Source organism: Neomonachus schauinslandi, chromosome 9 (genome assembly GCF_002201575.2).
Source record: "Neomonachus schauinslandi chromosome 9, ASM220157v2, whole genome shotgun sequence".
NCBI lineage: Eukaryota > Metazoa > Chordata > Mammalia > Carnivora > Phocidae > Neomonachus > Neomonachus schauinslandi.
In genome coordinates this window covers 40,737,463-40,756,142 of record NC_058411.1, presented here as the reverse complement: position 1 = coordinate 40,756,142, position 18,680 = coordinate 40,737,463, and the positions used below count along the sequence as shown (strand labels likewise).

The following is an 18,680-nucleotide window of genomic DNA, read 5'->3' as shown; positions in this document are numbered from 1 at the left end:
ATGAATAAATAAATAAAAATCTTAAAAAAAAAAAAAAAAAGCTTTGACTATGTGGTGATACAGGAACATTCTAGATTGTGGGAAAAGTGTCAATAAAAACAAAGACCAAGGAAAACACAGAGTTTGTACACGGGAGCCATGACAGTTTTAGTGTGACTGCAAATTAGTTTGAAGAGAGAGGTCTAGAATGCTAGGTCTAGACTGGGAGGTCTAGAATGGGAGGCAGAGTCTAGAAGCTTTATTTCTGTATATAAATATAACATATTCTTTTAAAAGCTGCCAGAGTGACAGTACGTAACAGCATCAGACACACTAACACCACCTAATATCTGATTGCTTCCTAAACACTTGGCATCATTCTAAGCACTTTACATGTATTAACTCATTTAATAGTAATTCCAACATTGTCAAGCAGTTCTACATATATTATCCCCATTTTACAGATGCGGCAGAGAAGTTAAGAAATTTGTTGTAAACCACCCTTCTCACAAAAAGCCCGGCCACACCTACACATTCTAAAGCTGGAAGTATCTTCTTTGCTATCCCTGAACTATTTTTAAAAGCTATCTTTTTTTTTTTTTTTTAAGATTTTATTTATTTATTTGACGGAGAGACACACAGCAAGAGAGGGAACACAAGCAGGGGGAGTGGGAGAGGGAGAAGCAGGCTTCCCGCTGAGCAGAGAGCCCGATGCGGGGCTCGATCCCAGGACTCTGGGATCATGACCTGAGCCGAAGGCAGACACTTAATGACTGAGCCACCCAGGCGCCCCTAAAAGCTATCATTCTAATTGGGGCCCAGAGAAGACCTAAATCCTGTAAGTAGCTCCAATCACTCAATCTTTGAAAAGTAAAAGGTATCAAAGTTAAGGGATTAATAAAAGGAAAGCAATGGAAACATACAAATAACCACATTCTCATTGCAAACAAAAAATGCTGAAAATGTTATAATGCATAAATGTTTCTGAATGTATTAATTACTTTTTCCTCAATCTGTAAACAGATTGTTTTGTAACTCAAAGCCAGCACTATGATGGGAAAAATTTTTAAATGCTTATTTAAATGAGATCAAAGACAATTTTGATATATGTAACAAAGTGGCTCAAATTTCATAAGCTCATATCCCAAATGGGTTAAGTTTTATAAAAATGGATTAAAAAGGCAAATCAAAAAGAAAAAGGGAAAAAAAATAATATTATGATTGATAAACTGATATTTAAAAAGCTTGTTTTTTCTAAAACAAAATCATAACTCTTCCCTTGCTAAAGAGCAGAAAACATAAGATTTTCTAAAGCCCTAAGAAAAAAGGGACCGAGAGAGTTAACTAGTAAAAGTAAGCTCTTCTTCTTGAAGAATACTCAAAAATTAGCCTAATCCATGTTTCCTTTTTTAAGATTTTATTTATTTATTTATTTATTTAACAGAGAGAGAGAGAGACACAGCGAGAGAGGGAACACAAGCAGGGGGAGTGGGAGAGGGAGAAGCAGGCTTCCCTGCAAAGCAGGGAGCCCGATGCGGGGCTCAATCCCAGGACCCTGGGATCATGACCTGAGCCGAAGGCAGACGCTTAACGACTGAGCCACCCAGGCGCCCCATCCATGTTTTATTTCTAATTGTTTTTTTTTTTTAAATATTTCTAATTGTTCAAGCCCTTCCTTATCAGTATAAGTGATAAAATAAAAGTGGTTTCCAAAAACAAGACAATTAACATTTTTACTTAGATTTTAGATATTTAAAGACTCTTAGCTAAACATTCATGTTCCACACACATCTGTTACCTCTCTGTATTTTGTTAAAAGAAAATTAAAAGAAAACACACAAAATTTAGTCCACTGGAAAAAAGAGGGGAAGATATTTCACCCCACATATCTGAACACTTTAAAAGCATACATATATTTTGTAAGATGTTATCTTAAAACTGTATTTTTTTAAATAACGAAGAACTGACCTCTCCCCTTTAGTCTGAGAATCATCTGGCTTCCCTGCACTTATTTTACTTACTAATCCACTTTAACTTTTCAACTTAAGTTGTACTTTATTTATTTATTTTTTTGTTTATTTATTAAGTAATCTCTAAACCCAATGTGGGGCTCAAACTCACCATCCTGAGATCAAGAGTCGCATGCTCTTCTGACTGAGGCAGCCAGGTTGTACTCTAAAGATCAGAAATAAGAAAGCCTTGATAAAAACACTAAAATCTAATGGAAGGATGGAATTAGAATTCAAAATACAAGGGCGCCTGGGTGGCTCAGTTGGTTAAGCAACTGCCTTCGGCTTAGGTCATGATCCTGGAGTCCCGGGATTGAGTCCCGCATCGGGCTCCCCGCTCGGCGGGGAGTCTGCTTCTCCCTGTGACCTTCCCCCCTCTCATGTGCTCTCTCTCTCTCTCACTCTCTCAAATAAATGAATAAATAAAATCTTAAGAAAAAAAAAATTCAAAATACAGAAAACAATGTAAGGTAGAGCATTTGCCTTGTCCCAGTTAGGGACCTCAAAGGCACTTTGATAAAGAATAAATGCTTACCAGACATTTCAAGCTCTAACTAGCATGTTTAAAACTGATTTCATTTTCCTTACTAATCAGCGGCCTTTCCTGACCTTCCAAATTTGTTAAAGGTATGAACTATTCCCCCCTCTTTAAAATCTAGAGTGTTTTGTTTTCTTCTTTACCTCTGTAATCAAGTAGAGATCACATGCTGCCAACTCTTTTTCTCCCTCCCCCCCACCCCCACAATCTCTTGCTCACCTATTCCTTCCTCTTTCTCCAGGTCCTACTTTAGTTTCAGGCATGCTGATGCACTGCAACAGTATCTTTATTTATTTATCTTTTTAAGATGTAGAGAGAGGGCACTAGAGCAGGAGGGGGGAGGGGGAGAGAAACCCAAGCAGACTCCACACAGAGCCCACCGCAGGGCTCAGAACACTCAGCAGGGCTCAGAACACTTAACGGAATACTTAATCAACTGCAGTGCCCCCACTGCAACAGTATCTTAACTGTCTCTCTACCTCTAATTCCTGTGTCATTTCTTCAGTCACACTGGACACTGTTTCCAAATGATTTTCCAATAATACATCTTGGGTACATTGTACCTTTCTGTGTTTATTCAAAAACCCTCAAGAAGAATAACTAAAATTAAAAAGGAAAACTGTATGGAAACATATCTGCAGCAAATTACTACTAAATATATAACAAACTCAAAGAATTAAGAAATAAAATATCAAGACTGCTACATAAATGGATAGAGATCTTGAAGACAGAACTTGTCTATTACTATGAATCAGTAAGTGAAATTACAGAAAAAGGTCCCACTTCACTAGTTAACAACAAAAATACTACAAAGAAAAGGAGAGCTCAACATATTATGCACCTATTAAATTAGCAAAAATGATTATAATTATAGGCTACCCAATGCTGACAGCTAAACTTAGGGAGGGACAATTAATCCTAAAAGAACGGTCCAAAAGATAGAAGATACTGTATGCACACAGATGATAATTATAACACAATACTGAAAAACCAGAAACCCAAAAGGTCAAGCAACAGAAGAATGAAGTTGAAACAGTCTGATGAAGTATCTTCAGACATTAAAATTATAACAGGGACTGTTGGTCACATTGAATGCTTATTACAATGTTAAAGGAACAACGAAAAATAAAAGTTCATCTAATTATAAAGGAAAAATATGCATACGAACAAGGAAGACGGAAATTTTAAAAATCTGATGTTAGAGTGGGATTAAAAGTGATTTTTTTTTTTAGTTCCATTTTGGTTTGTAAAGTTTGAGAATAGAACAAAAATAATTTTCATTTCCTGCTCAATCCCAGCTTTCAAGGCCCTCTTAGGTTCCCAAACCTGTATAGAGGACAAGCACCCCATATAATTCCTGATGTGCAGCTAATTCTAGAAACGTTGATAAACTGGCCTCACACAATTTTCCCCTTGTAATCTTTAGTCACGCATCTTCTCCAAACTGGTTTATTTACTACCCCAAACATAGCTTTCTTCATATAACTGAATTCTTGATGACAACTTTCCATCCACTAAGAAAGTCTAAGATTGTCCCTTCTTCTAATTTTACAAATTATATCTCACTAACCTTGAAAATCCTTCAATGATCACTAAGTAAATTTCTTCTTGTTCTGCATTATAAAACAATGTGGCTTGGGGCGCCTGGGTGGCTCAGTCAGTTAAGTGTCTGACTCTTATTTTGGTTCAGGTCATGATCTCAGGGTTGTGAGATAGAGCCCTATATTGGGCTCTGTGCTGGGCATGGAGCTTGCTTGCTGGCTTAAGATTCTCTCTCTTCCTCTGCCTCTAATCCTCTCTCAAAAAGAACCCAAACAAACAAGAAAAAAAACCAAAACTACAATTTGGCTTTTAAAAAACAATTAGGTCTGATTGTATACTGAACTTTGACAAATCTATTATTCTCGTAAGCCATGATTTAAATCTTTAAAAACCTACCTAAATTGAATCTTTTGAAATAACTATATTAACTTTCCGTGTTTATGTTTTCTTTTATTAACAATAAGCTCCTTGAACATAGATCCTTGCCATGTAGAAACACCACCAGATACCTAGATCAGCTTGAATCCAAATCCTACAATACGACGTCACTCTAGTTTGAATTATATGTGGAAAAACCCCAGGCATCTATGCCTCCAGGTGGCCATAAAAATCAGCAGTGACACCTAATAGGGCAAAAAGACTATACAGGGATTGCAAAGATTGCTTTATTAACAAATAAGCAAATTATGTAACTTTCCAAAAAATAACGAAACTATTAGGAGAGCAGGTACATTCAACACAGCAATCTGCTCTATTTCTCAACATAGACATTTACAGAAACTGTACGGTGGAACAAATTTGATCATTTTTCAAGATACATGTATACGTGACATACATACATAAAATAGCAACAGCCGATCTTAATTACTAAATAAAAGGTAAAGTAAAACTACATACCAGAAATACAATTTTCAATAGCAGATCCAGGTCTTTTAAAACTGGAACATATTCCTTCATTTTCCCACAAAATGAGGTTTATTCTAAAAGACAAAGACTTCCTTTAGTTTTGAGTATGCCACAGTCCTCAGAACATAGACTATTTTATAATCTCCTTAAAAAACAAAGAAACAAATACTTCCATTCTAAACACTTTTACTGATGAGATCCCTGTATGTCAACTATTTTAACATGGGCTCAAAAAAAATCAGGAAAATGTTCAATGTTCCGTGATTAAAAATCCAGAAATGGGAACCACATGAATGGATAAACTAATCCATAGGAATGTTCTAATTTTGAGATTTCAGTGTAAAATACTACCTTAAGAAGCTAATTACATAGCTTCATTTGAAGCCTTGACCAAATAAATAAAGCATTCTGCTTTCAAAATAGCTTTTCATCATTGACACACCATTAAAAATTTTGATGATTTTGATTTTGTAGGGAACATTATTCTATTAGTTTGGGCTCATTGAAATAGGTTACGAAAAACAAATCTATTATAATGAATTTTCTCTCATTAATACCTAAAAGATGGTCTAGTGACTGTCCAGTTAATATTCATCTATAGTCACCTTCCATTAATATATCTAAAATCCTCAAGAATTCTCAATGGGCTCTCTAAATCTGTATTACATTAACAATTACAAATCAATATTAAAACAAGTATTTGGATCATTATAAGAATTTTGAAGGCTAAGATAGCATCATCTGTGGAATATTACAAGTTCTTAGAAAAGTATTACTGTTAAAGAAAACATTAAGTTGGTTTATTTCACATATTTTACAAGAGTGCATACAGGTTCATAACAAACACTGACAAAGCACCTATCATGTATCAGGTAGGGAAACCTAACAGTGATAAAAATCTCAGTTGCTGCCCTCTGGGAGTGGAGTCTCAAATAAAGAGCCTAACAACTGCAAAACAAACGTGATGAGAGACAATATAAAGGGTACTATGAGGGTACAAAAGCACCAGGAGAATGCACATGAAGATGGAAAACTTTAAGGAAAGCTACGAGGAAACATAAAATAAACTCACTAACTATATCATAAAAACAGTATTTGTTTTTAGTATCCTCTAAATGTCACTTCTGTGTAGCAAAATATTCCACTATACAAATACCTAACTAGAGTCAAAAATATATTAAATTTAAGAAATCACTTGTAAGGTCCAATAAAAATTCTCAGAATTATTTTACTCTATGTGTGACTTAAAAATTATAATTCTACTTGAATAAAGAGACCCAGGTGAGAAAATTAAAAAATAAAGCAAAAAAAAAAAAAAATAGGGGGGAAAAGGAAAAAGGACAGCAAAAAATATAAGTGCAGTAAGAACAACGCTTTCTGATGGACAATTGTACAAAGACTAAAGCCTTAAATGTATAATCCTTTTGGCCTTTTATTTCCATTTCTAGTTTATTCCAAATAATCAGGAATGTACAGAATGCCTAGGTATTTTAGCCACAGACGACAGTTCTCAGGCAAAATCTCTTGTAAAACACACACAAAGATACCAAACATTACATTGCTATTATAGAAAAATTAAGGTATCAGATTATATAAAGTATGGTACATCTATCCTATAGAGCACTATGCAACCATGAAAAATGCTTTATGGACAAAATGTTTCCCATGTTCCCAGTATTTTCCATAAAGAAGAAAACATGAGTGACAAAATGAGCACAGCTAGAATGACCTTTATTTTATAAAGCAAAGCTGATGAAAATGAGAAACCCCTCTGCATTATATGTAACTACAGTATAAACTGTAATTACCTTTTGGTGGAAGGAATACAAGATATTTTTGTTTTCTTCTTTTGGCTTTTTAGTAATTTCCCAATGCTCACTGACATGCATTATTTGGATCAGATAGTACTTTTAAGTTGGGTAGTGGAATTATAGGTGATTACCCCCTGGACAGTTCAGCAGTATTGTATTGTTTTACTATTTTACTAAGAAAAAATAAATCACTTCTCTTTTAAACTTTTAATGACATATCTTTTCTACACACTAAAATTTTTTAGTAAGGAAAAAAGAAATCCTGAAAATGTTCATATTATTCTGTGATAAAAATATTAAATATTTAAAAATTTAGAAATGGGAACTACATGAATGGATAAATTCGTAAGTATGTGCTAAATTTGAGATTTCATTCTACAAGATCACATCAGGAAGCTAATTATACAGATTCATTTGAACCCCTGACCAAACCAAGCTTCTTTCAATGACTGTTCTTCCATTTTCGCTATTTATGGCTCTATTGGTACACAGCACTGGTCCACAAAAACTTTTCCAGTCTACCCAATTCTAAAGATTTTTACAGAAATTGTAACTCACCTCAGTAATACTTAGAATATGTCACTGAAAGTTTTGTTTTCTTCAGACCAACTGCCAAAAAAACCCCAAGAAGTTATTAAATCACACAATCGTTTCTAGTCTGGATACCCATCAATACAGCAATAGGGTTCAAAAGAGAGGCATTAGGAGCATAATTTTAAGCAGCTATCCAGACCAGTGTGCCTAGGTCACTCAAAAATACCTACAGTCCACTTTCTTAAGTAATTTTGAGAAAAATCACTGCTATGAATGAAAATTTTAGGTAGTTATTCTTTTTGAGTAAGTTTAATCAACGTGGATTTTCGACGATATTTCACATTTTTTTATTTCATTCTTTAAAACAACTTGCCAATTCAAACTCCATTTCCACCACTTCAAATGTGTTTTTTTAAACAGAACACAAAGATTCTGCTAAAGGTACAAAATCAGTGGCTGCCCCGAACAAAGTTTCTATCGGGGAGGTCCTCTTATTTAAGGTGTTTTCAGTCCCTACAAAACCACTACTATTTCCTTTCAGAGTAGCATCAGCCCCGTGCCAAAAGGCACAGCCGCCTATCTAAGGTTAGAGTAGCAGAGTCTGGGCTAGCCAGTGAACTCCCCACCCTGCAGCTTTCTGCAGGTTCCTCAACGCTTAATCGTGTTGAGGAGCACGCGGAAATCTCTCTCCCCACGCAGATGGGTCTAAGCACCTTGCCTTTCCCCGCGTTAATTAAGGAGGCGCCCACAGCGGGTGGCACTTGGCTGGACGATATGACAAGTTCCCGAAACGCACTTCCAAAGGGAGGAAGAACTGATCGGAGAGGAGACTCCAGAAAATCTCTGGAGAGGCATGCAAAAGACCCGCCCGGAGAAAGAGACCCGCACATCTCCTCCGCCCCTTTCTCTCTAGCGGCGGGAGAGGAAGCCTCGCCCCTTTCATCCCCCCCCCCCCCCCACTCCCCACCCTGCCGCAGGGAGACCTTACTTTGCCATGGCCGCCGCGCGGCCCGTCCACTTCCGGTGCCGGTGCCGCTAAAGCTGCGCCATCCCCCAGTCACTCGGACAACCACAGCTTCCAACCGACCTTTTTGACAAGTCCGCGACTCCTCCGACCTTCACTAGGTGCTGTGCTGGAGTGAACGGCGGATAGGTGCCGCACTAAAATGAATCTATGGGATAAAGCCTCGGCTCTCCTCTCGCCAGAAACATAAAAATGCGATAGAGCTGCGACCACCACCGCTCAGACAAAATGGCGCCGAGAAGCCGGTTTAGCGCAGGCGCCTTGGAAAGACCCTGCCCCGCCCCCGTGCAAATCCTGGCTGCAGCTCCGGGTTCGGTTTCCATGGGACACTTCGCCGCCAATCCTCGTGCCGAACTGCTCTTCCTGACCCCTCAATTTACCAATCAGTGTTCAGTCAAGCACATCCGGAGTCGCCTCAACCAATCATTTTTCAGGACCTGATTACTCAATACCCGATTCTCCAGTAACGTTATCCTTCGGAGACAGCCAATCATAAGTGGAAGATGTCCTACCTGCTGTTTTTCGCACCAATCCGTGAAGTTTCATCGCTACATCCAATGAGGACGGCAGGTAGCGAGCTCCAATCCGAAGCTCCTCGGCGTCATGAGCAGCCAATAGGAGTTCGTGTAGAAGCGAGTCTGCTCAACAGCTTGTTATTTGGTGGATTGTGGCAGTAAATCGGACGAGTGGGGAACCGGGCGCAGGAACTGCCGCCGCGGCCGGGAGTGGTGCTGCCCGGACGGGGGCCCACGGGGGTCAGTGGGGCGGAGGACTCGGAGGCTGACAGCGCGCACTTCACCCGCAGTTGGTAGGTGGGGAGAAGGGAAGTGGGGGATACTGAGTGGACGAAGCGGCAGTAGCAGCTCGTGCTGCTGCCCGGGGTCCCGGTGCAGTTGGAAGCTTCGGAGGTGGGGAGGGGGTGCTGGGCAAGCGGTGCGGCGAGCGCAGGCAAAGGGGCAAGTCGTGGAGCAGCGGCAGCAACTGCAGGAACCGCCGCCGCAGCCGCCTCCTCGGCGGCTTCCCCGGGAAAATGGCTGTGGGGCTGGCCGCGCCGCTAAGTTTGCTTCCGCGCGGTGAGGAGCGGGCTGCTTGGGGGAGCCGGTCCCCAACTCCGCGGCGCGTCCTTCCCTGTGGAGTCCGTGGCAGGACCCGAGGGTCCGGGGGCAGGTACCTCTCTGGGCTGTACAAAAAGTTGAGGCGGGCGCGGGGAGGAGGCGGCGGCTGCCGCTGTGCGGCTCCCCTCCCCTCCCACACCCTCTCCGGGCCACCTCCCCTCCTCCTCTCCGCCCCCCCCAGCCCCCTCCCTCGCGCGGGTCTCCCCTCACTCTCGCGCCTCCCGGCTGAAGGCCGCGGCCCCTGCCCCATCGGTGAAGAAGCGCTTCTCCTTTCTGACATGGTGCAGAGCGGAGGAAGGAGAGCAATGGCGCCGTGACACTCCGCTGCCGCCACCGCGGGCCCGGGGCGGGCCGAGGGGGCCGAGCGGCGGAGGCGGGGCGCGGGCCGAAGTCGGGGTATCTGGGGGGCGGCTGAGCGAAAGCTCGGCGACCCCGCCTGCGGGGGACCTGGGGAAGCCCAAACGGCGCCGTGCCCTTTTCCAGAGCGCTCGGTCCTGGGGCTCCCGAGTTGAGCATTTCGGGTCAAAGTGGCGAGCAAGGCGGGGGCGCGGTGGGCCGCTGGCGAACTCCGGGGAGGAACGGGCTGCCCTTTGGCGCCCGAGGGGTTCTCGCTGCTTCCTCAGCTCCTGCGTCCTGGCTGCCCTCCGGGGGATCTTATTCCTTCGCTGGTGAGGGTTTAGCCTCTCCCCGCTGGCGTTTGTTTACTTTCTTTCCTTGGGTCGCTCCCCTCTGTTGACTGATTCTGTGCTTGTCTTTCCCCTCCCCATGGTTCTAGCGACGGAGAAGATAGCTCGTTGAGCTGGAACCCCACAGATCACCAATAAAAATGAAGGTAAGTGGAGTCAGCGCTGCTCTGAACCTCGTGCCCTGGACACTGCTTGTCGTGAGGCTGGTGCTGTGGAATGTCATATTTTTTTTCTACTCAAAATTGATTCCTCTACTAAGCAGCGCTTTCTGAAAATGAGGACGTGTTGAAACGGTGAGAAATGATCATTGTGTCTAATGCAGTCAGTCCGGCCCCTCTCTGAAGCAGTTAGCACTTTGGAAAGGCTGCTGCAGCCTTTCCATTGTTGTCCATTGGGCTAGTATTTTTAACACTTCCTGTGTTGGCAGCAACCTTTGCAGAAGTAAAGCTTTTGTCCTGTTTTGGTTCTTTGGGGGATTTTTTGAAATTTTTTTTCTTCCTCAGTGCCAGTATGATTTTCTAAGGAAGGACTATGTGCATTGTGTAAGGGAGAGATCATTTCTTTTGTGAAAAATTCTGTAGCTAAAATATTTGAAGGTGAACTGATACTAATGTTTTGTTTTAGTTGTCATTATAGTAAATATTTTAAAACCTGCATATAACCTAAAAAGATATATTCTTCTGAAGATAGCTAATAGTGCACACATCGTATGTGATACTTAAAGGGAAAGGAAGTTATAGCATTGTGTACTGCAGTGGCATTGACTATTTCAAGTCAGATATGTATCTTCAATTTGCATTATTGTAAATGCACTAACTTTAAAAGGTACTTGATTCCTTACTCATTTACTGTTTCAGTGTATTAAACTCTGAAATATAGCATTTCCCCAAACTTTCTCTTTCTTTCTCCTGGAAATGACACATTGCCTTCTTTAATGTTACTTGGGACAACTTACTGGAAAAGGAAAAATCATTTTCTACTTAAAAGTGTTATTTCTGAAGTGTACACTGTTACCTTTGCACTTAGCAATATTGAATCAAGCCTATATGAATACATTTAACTTTAGAAAAGAAGTAGGTAAAATGACAGACTTAGAATAACAATCATTCTGTTACTTCAAGATTAAAATGAATGGTAGAATGAAATTTCCCACATCTTTCAATGTATCATTCTGATTATGGCCATTTGTTAAAAGTAGATGTTTTTTAGTAAAGCTTATTTTTTTAATATACCAGGAAGAGTAGTGTGATAAACTAGGTACAGCACCAAGTTTTGAGCCATTAGTTCGTATCTCTGCATTTATCAGCTGAATTTAGACTTAGATTTTTTAATTTTTAATTTTTTCTTATTAAAGATTTTATTTATCTGACAGAGAGCACAAGCAGGGGGAGCGGCAGGCAGAGGGAGAGGGAGAAGCAGGCTCTCCATTGAGTAGGGAGCCTGATGTGGGGCTCGATTCCTGGACCCTGAGATCATGACCTCAGCTGAAGGCAGCCGCTTAACCAACTGAGCCAACCAGGCGCCCTAAGACTTAGATTTTTTTTAAATGTACCTTTTAGCCATTGGTTCCCCCAAATAATGCTTTCCTTATGGAAAGCTTCAATGATTGGCTTCATTTCTTATCTATGCAGTTATTCTGTATCCAAAAAGATACTGCTTTAATGTAGCTATATTAAACATTTAACTAGGTATTATTAGCATTAATCTTAATAGCAATATTTCTTCTAATTTGAAGACAAAATTTTCAGACCATAATTAAATAACTTAAAGTCTTATGGGACACTTACTATGAAGATACCTTTTCTGATTTTGGAGGTTTTGTTTTTTTGGGTTTTTTTTGTATTTTGTAATTTATTATTATTTTTAAAGTAAGCTCTACGCCCACCATGGGGCTTGAACTCACCACCCAGAAATCAAGAGTCGCATGTTCTACCGACTGAGCCAGCCAGGTGCCCCTGTTTTGTTTTGTTTTTAAATGTGTTCATTTCTTAAATAAATTATAGAATTGTTGAAACATTTTGTATCTGGAGGAAAAAACATTATCGTATGTCCTTACTGATACTTCTCAGTTAAAACTTAAAATGTTTTCTGTTGTCAGGATATAGTTTATGTAGTAAAGGAATGTAATTGCTTGCTTTAGGGGTATTTTCCAAATTATTAATGACATTAGTAAAAAAAATAATATTAATGTTCTTACTACTTTAAATACAGAAACTTTTAATGAGGCTTGAGGTTGGAGAATAGTAGTGACATTCACATTTTATGTTTTTTCATCAGGCGGCGGATGAGCCTGCCTATCTGACAGTGGGAACTGATGTCAGTGCCAAGTACCGAGGTGCCTTCTGTGAGGCAAAAATTAAGACTGTGAAAAGGCTGGTAAAAGTAAAGGTAATTTTTTTTTTTTAATGCAACCTGGATTGAAGAGAATTGGGGAGGGGAACACTGCAAATCAACATTTTACTGAATCATTATTACGTGAAAGCACTGTTTTGTACAAAACTGTTGGAAAAGCACATTAAGAATTAAGAAATAAAGAACTCAAAATGAGAAGTTATTCCAAAATGCTTCTCTGAAAACACCATGTTTATGAGACTTCCTTTTATTTGGCTCTCTGCTGTTGTGGCATGCTTACTTAGGCTATGATCTATTTTCTTCCCTTTCATAATGTTCAGGTAGAGATGATTTCAAGTGATTATTAAAAATAATATAGTGGAAATTGTTTTTAAGACAGTGTTAAAAAATGATATAAGAATTTTATTTATTTATTTAAAGATTTTATTTATTTGACAGAAAGAGACACAGCGAGAGAGGGAACACAAGCAGGGGGAGTGGGAGAGGGAGAAGCAGGCTTCCCGCAGAGGAGGGAGCCCGATGCGGGGCTTGCTCCCATGACCCTGAGATCATGGCCTGAACTGAAGGCAGACGCTTACTGACTGAGCCACCCAGGCACCCAAGAATTTTATTTTTAAGATGCTTTTATGACCAGAAAAAAGGTCACCACATTATTCCTGTACAATATTTGGAAATACAGAAAAGTACCAAAGGATTAATACCCATAGCTTACCTCTCAGAAACTACTATTAACGTTTTTGTGTTTCCGTCCAGTAGTTTTCCTATATAAATATTTTTAGTAATCTTACTAAAATTACAAGTGTAATCCGTATTTTATTATAAACATCTTTAACATTACAGAGCTGAAAATAAAGTTCATGAATGTCCTCTTTGTGATACCACTCCAGAAAGATTCGATATGGTCTGTCAGATACTATGCAGTGCCTACCATAACAGTATTGTTGTTGTTGTTATTGGATCGTGTTGTACTTTCAGTTTTGCAGTTTGCTTTTCACTTCCATTATCTGATCTTTTCCTACAAGAATTAAGCACCATAAAAGGAGGAAATGTTAGACTTGTTCTATCCCCAACACCTAGAGTAGTGCTCAATACATAGTAGGCACTCAGAATATGTTGAATGAGTAAGTGACCTGAAGCAGTTATTCTCAAAGTGTGCCCTGGACCAGCAGCATCAGCCTTATCTGGGAACTTGTTGGAAGTGCAAATTCTCAGGCCCAGACCCCAGACTTACTGAGTCAGAAAATCTGTGAGTAGGGTCCAGTGATTTTATTTTAACAAGCCCTTCAAGTGTTTCTGCTACATGTTGAAGTATGAGAACCATTGAACTAGGAGAGTATGATTTGTGTGGCAAATAAATAGATTTATCTGTGATTATTATAAGATTTCTGTTTAAATTTTGATCTGATGAAATTTTTCTTCAGGTATTGTTACAGTATCATTTGACATTTCTTTGTTTCATTTGGCCTTTTTACTATGTCAGCTATATGGGATTTGATTACTAAATATTTACTTGGATTTCTTTGAGAATTTAAACTTTCTGTTAATATTGTGGCTCTTGATATATTTATTTAAAATCAGTACAGTGATTGGGGAGGTCTTATACATTATATGGAATTTCAATTTTCATATTTGGGTACTTGCTCTATGTGAATGATTACACTGTATTTGGGAGGATTTGTAGTAAAAAGGAGTACTTATTTGTAACTGAACTACATATCATGATTATTTAGGTTCACTTTATAAAGGACCAACAGTGTTCTGGTTTTAATTTGTTTACCTTGTATGTGGGCAATAAAAGTTTGATACTGTTTTTTTTATATACTTTGTGACAGAACCTTTTATAACTTGTTGATAAGAAACAATGAAGGCAGTTTTAAACTTTTGCAATAATCACTACAAATTATAAATCTTGTATAGTTCATTAATTCAGCAAACATTTATGAAGTGCCTGTAATATGCATTGACATTTGCTGACTGCTGGTGTAACGATGAAGGAGGATTCTAGCCCTCAAGGAGCTCACAGTTAATGGGAGAGAGAGTAAACATAAATATAAGACAGTGTAATAAGTATTAAAACAGAAGTAAGCACAGGATGCTGAGAACACATAGATTAAAGACTTCATAAACATGCTGTTTTAAAAGTAATGTGCAAATTATTGTGCAAAAAATGTTTTGCAGGTACTCCTGAAACAGGATAATACTACACAGTTGGTGCAAGATGACCAAGTAAAGGGTCCTTTAAGAGTACGTATGTTTTGCAGTTTAAAATCTGTAATGATAAATCACAAATACATATGGTAAATTACTGAATTTTACGTTTGTAGGTAGTTTTAAAATTTATAAGAATGTTAATCAGAAAACAAAAATACAAATGAAGTGTTACAGAGTTAGTATAAACTATGTTACACTGGCTGTGTCCTTAGTTTAGATAGATAAGTCATCTTACAGAGGGTAAGTTAGTACATATAAACATGAGTTTTCAGCCACCTTTTGTTTTGAACTCTTGGATTAAATACCTTTTTTTTTTTACATTGTCATCAGAGGTATTAAGCCTGCTAAGGAATATACTGGTATCATAAATTTGAATCTTATGTTGTTCTAACTTAACAAGTAAAGTATGTTGACTTCATAATTCAATTCAGTGGGTACCTGTATTGTGTTTTCCATCCATTTATGGCCATTTGTTTATGTAATAAATCTTTGTTATGTCAGAATACCACTTCGGTTAATATCTGATATACAAAGGTCTGGAAGCTGAAAGAAGGTCAACTGGTCCATCCCTCTCTCAGGTGAACCTTTATCTAAAAGGTCCCTTAAATACGAATGCTGAATCCAATATTAGATGTTTCTATGAAAGAAAATTGAAGCTACTTTTGCTATCTTATGGTGTCTGGTTCTTATATTTCCACAATTTCCTTGAAGGCAATGTGATATAGTACAAAAGCTCTGAAGTAAGACTAAAGAGACTGGGTTCTCATCGTCTCATCTGAGCCACAGTATTCAATGTGTAAAGTAAGGGTAGTAATAACCTTACTTGTGCCAAAGCGTTTTGGGGTCCAAATTGCATGATAAATATATGAGCACTATAAATGATAAAGATCTAAGTCAATGTAAAGTAGAATAATCATACGTATTTTTTTCTTTTCAACCCAGGTCATAGTTGGTGGGAGTGATTTGGTTTGTTTAAATTTGGTAATGAAATTTTGATACTGGGTTTTAGGTTGGAGCTATTGTTGAAACAAGGACATCTGATGGATCCTTTCAGGAGGCTATTATCAGCAAGTTGACAGATGCTAGTTGGTATACTGTGGGTAAGTAGTTAATTTAATACATAGGATTTAATTTGGGATTGCATACCTCTATTTTGTAAATACACTGAATTACGTTGGCGGAGAAATATGTATTCTTTACTGTCAATTTACTTGATATGGTTGGCTAAAATTTTAATGACACCTGCTGGTAACAAAAATAATTACTTCTTTGGTCACTTGTGGCTATTTCATCCAAGAAGGTACTTCTTTTTTAGAATACCTAGATCATTTCTTTTCAAGAAAGTTAAATTACATGGTTATTTTCTTCCATTAGAAAGTTCATACAAGTTGGTATTGTAAGTCATCAGACTTTTTTACTTTTCCTGTAATGACAATTAAGATTGTACAGTTGTAATCTTTTATTGTATTGCTGCCTGTCTTACATAAGGGTAATACAGATGTTACCACAGAATTTAAAGACTAAAAAAATTCTGACTAGAGTAGATTCAAGTCTAGATGATCATAGCTTAATTTTTGATTTTTTGACCCAGTCAAGTCTCCGTAACACCTTTCAGGAAAGATATATGTGCTACTAATGTGAATGCATACTTAACATTCCATGCATAAGCTTATACTGGCTTTAAAAAACTTTATTGTCGTGAGTAGCAACAAGTGTCTTAATATATGTAAACTAAAACCTAAATGTAGTAGTTATAAAGTTGCTGTCATTATGTTGATGAAAATAACAATGATTAACATTTCCAAATCTCTTCTCAGTACATTCATACTATACAGTCCTGTGGATAACATCCAATCGTTTTACACTGAACATCTATACCATTGTTTGGTTTTTATATTTATGTCTTGGTATAAGTGATGTAATCATGGTGTGGTTTCCTTAAAGAAGGAAAAGAAATGATCCCATAGGTTTACTTTTAGTTTACTTGGTTTGTTGCTTTGGGTAAAAATCATTCATCTTCAGGTGATGCTCAAAGCTGTGAACAACATGCTTTGGTTAAAAATTGTACTTCTGTGTCTTAACTTCGTGGCTGCTATTAGTAGTACCAATTTGTTTTATGTAACTACTATTTTCTAACTGTTTTTATTCTTCTTGGATCTCCTAGAAATTGGTGTTGGTTCACAACAGTGCTGTTATTCTGAACTACATATTTTTAGGAAGCTTGGTTGTGGCTGTTGATAGTTGATAGAGATTTAGAAACCAAGTTTAATATTAACTCTTAGAAATCAAGTAAATATAATTTTAGTATATTAAACCAGTGGTAAAAATTACAGGCATTTATATATGCAAAATTATGCAAGATTATATGATTCATATTCAAATACTAATATTGCCTCCTATTTGGTACTTAATATCAAGGTTGCATTGACAGTACTTGTAAAGTTTTACTGATATAATGCTTATGCTTCTGCAGAAGCGATACTTTTCAGGTTTTCACATTTTGGGCTTCTGCACTCCAGAATAGCCGATCTTTATCCTCTATGAATGGCATTATAGCATTTCTAAAAGCTAGTTGCTACTGAGCATTCTCTATGCTGATTTTCTATGATGGGTAATTACAGAAGAAATTGTATAATTCTTGTTCTGAAAGAGCTTAGAATCTTAATTGCATGTAATTCGTGTATCAAGCATTAGTGTACATAAGAATCACTTGCTTGTTTTAAAAAATGACGATTTGAGGACTTCAAATCTCTTCCAATTTACTAGGTCTGGGGATGGCAACCCAAGAATCTTTCTTTTTATAATTACATTGGGTGAACTTAATGCAGGTAGTACACATTTAGTAAAATAGTCAATACTTGGAGAAACAGAGACTTAGGAGAAAAATTCAAAATATTTAAGTTTTTTGCATCTGCATAATGACAGCAAGTGACCTAAAAAATTTAAGATGTTAAAAAGCACTATTCACTTAAGTATATTTATTTATTTATTTATTTTTTTTTTTTTTAAAAGATTTTATTTATTTATTTGAGAGAGAGAGAATGAGAGACAGAGAGCATGAGAGGGAGGAGGGTCAGAGGGAGAAGCAGACTCCCTGCCGAGCAGGGAGCCCGATGCGGGACTCGATCCCGGGACTCCAGGATCATGACCTGAGCCGAAGGCAGTCGCTTAACCAACTGAGCCACCCAGGCGCCCACACTTAAGTATATTTAATATAACACTCTGCTATAAAGAATATTTAGGTACTGAAGGATGTAGCCCATATAAAGAATGATTAGAGTATAATGAGCCTAAAAGATGGCAAAATAAAATGTGTCATCTCTCACAGGTCATGAATGTTTTATGTTTTTCTTTAATTGAGTGACTACTACCTGTTGGGTTTAATTCCTTTTTTTCTGAAATTTTTCTTGATTTCTAATTCCTAGTGAAGTATTATATAAGTAGAATCAGAAAGTTACACAAAGTATTAATGATCTCCATATCATTTTTTTTACTTTAAATGATTTCAAAATTTGACTATTAAAAATAAAAGAGGATACCATACCACTGGTTTGGATCAAATAAGAGTTATGATCATTGGTGATCAAAAATTACCTAATGAGTCTGGTAACGACTTACATAATGTAAGTATTTTTTCTGTGATAGCTGAATAGCCAATTTTGAAAGAGATTACAGATCTAATATAACCTGACTTTTAAAAATCTAGTAACACCTTGCTCTCTAATGTTGAATAATAAATAGCTCCAGTTTATGGATTTTTTTTTTGTTTGTTTCTTTGAGCCTTGGAAATGGTTCCTCTTCTTATAATAAAACAGGGCTTCCTAGCATAATTTATTTATTTGGCAGTTCTTATTTTTTCATGAAAGACAAGGAATGTGTAATATATGGAAATGTATCATTATCCTTTTAGTCATTCAAAAGGTATCAACATTAGGATTGGAATTTGTATCTTCATTTGAATGTTGCCATTAAC

At 37.8% G+C, this 18,680-nt stretch overlaps 1 protein-coding gene across 1 annotated transcript in view; it reads left to right on the top strand.

The window, feature by feature from the left end:
• Positions 1 to 9,033: 9,033 nt before the first annotated feature.
• The window catches only part of ARID4A (AT-rich interaction domain 4A), a 64,391-nt gene continuing 54,744 nt past the window's right edge, over positions 9,034 to 18,680 (top strand). Inside the window, exons 1-5 of the mRNA XM_044917840.1 lie at positions 9,034 to 9,151; positions 10,234 to 10,290; positions 12,422 to 12,532; positions 14,675 to 14,740; positions 15,717 to 15,807. Of these exons, the coding sequence (XP_044773775.1) occupies positions 10,285 to 10,290; positions 12,422 to 12,532; positions 14,675 to 14,740; positions 15,717 to 15,807 (274 nt within the window). The 5' untranslated portion in view covers positions 9,034 to 9,151; positions 10,234 to 10,284. The remainder of the gene's footprint in view (positions 9,152 to 10,233; positions 10,291 to 12,421; positions 12,533 to 14,674; positions 14,741 to 15,716; positions 15,808 to 18,680) is intronic.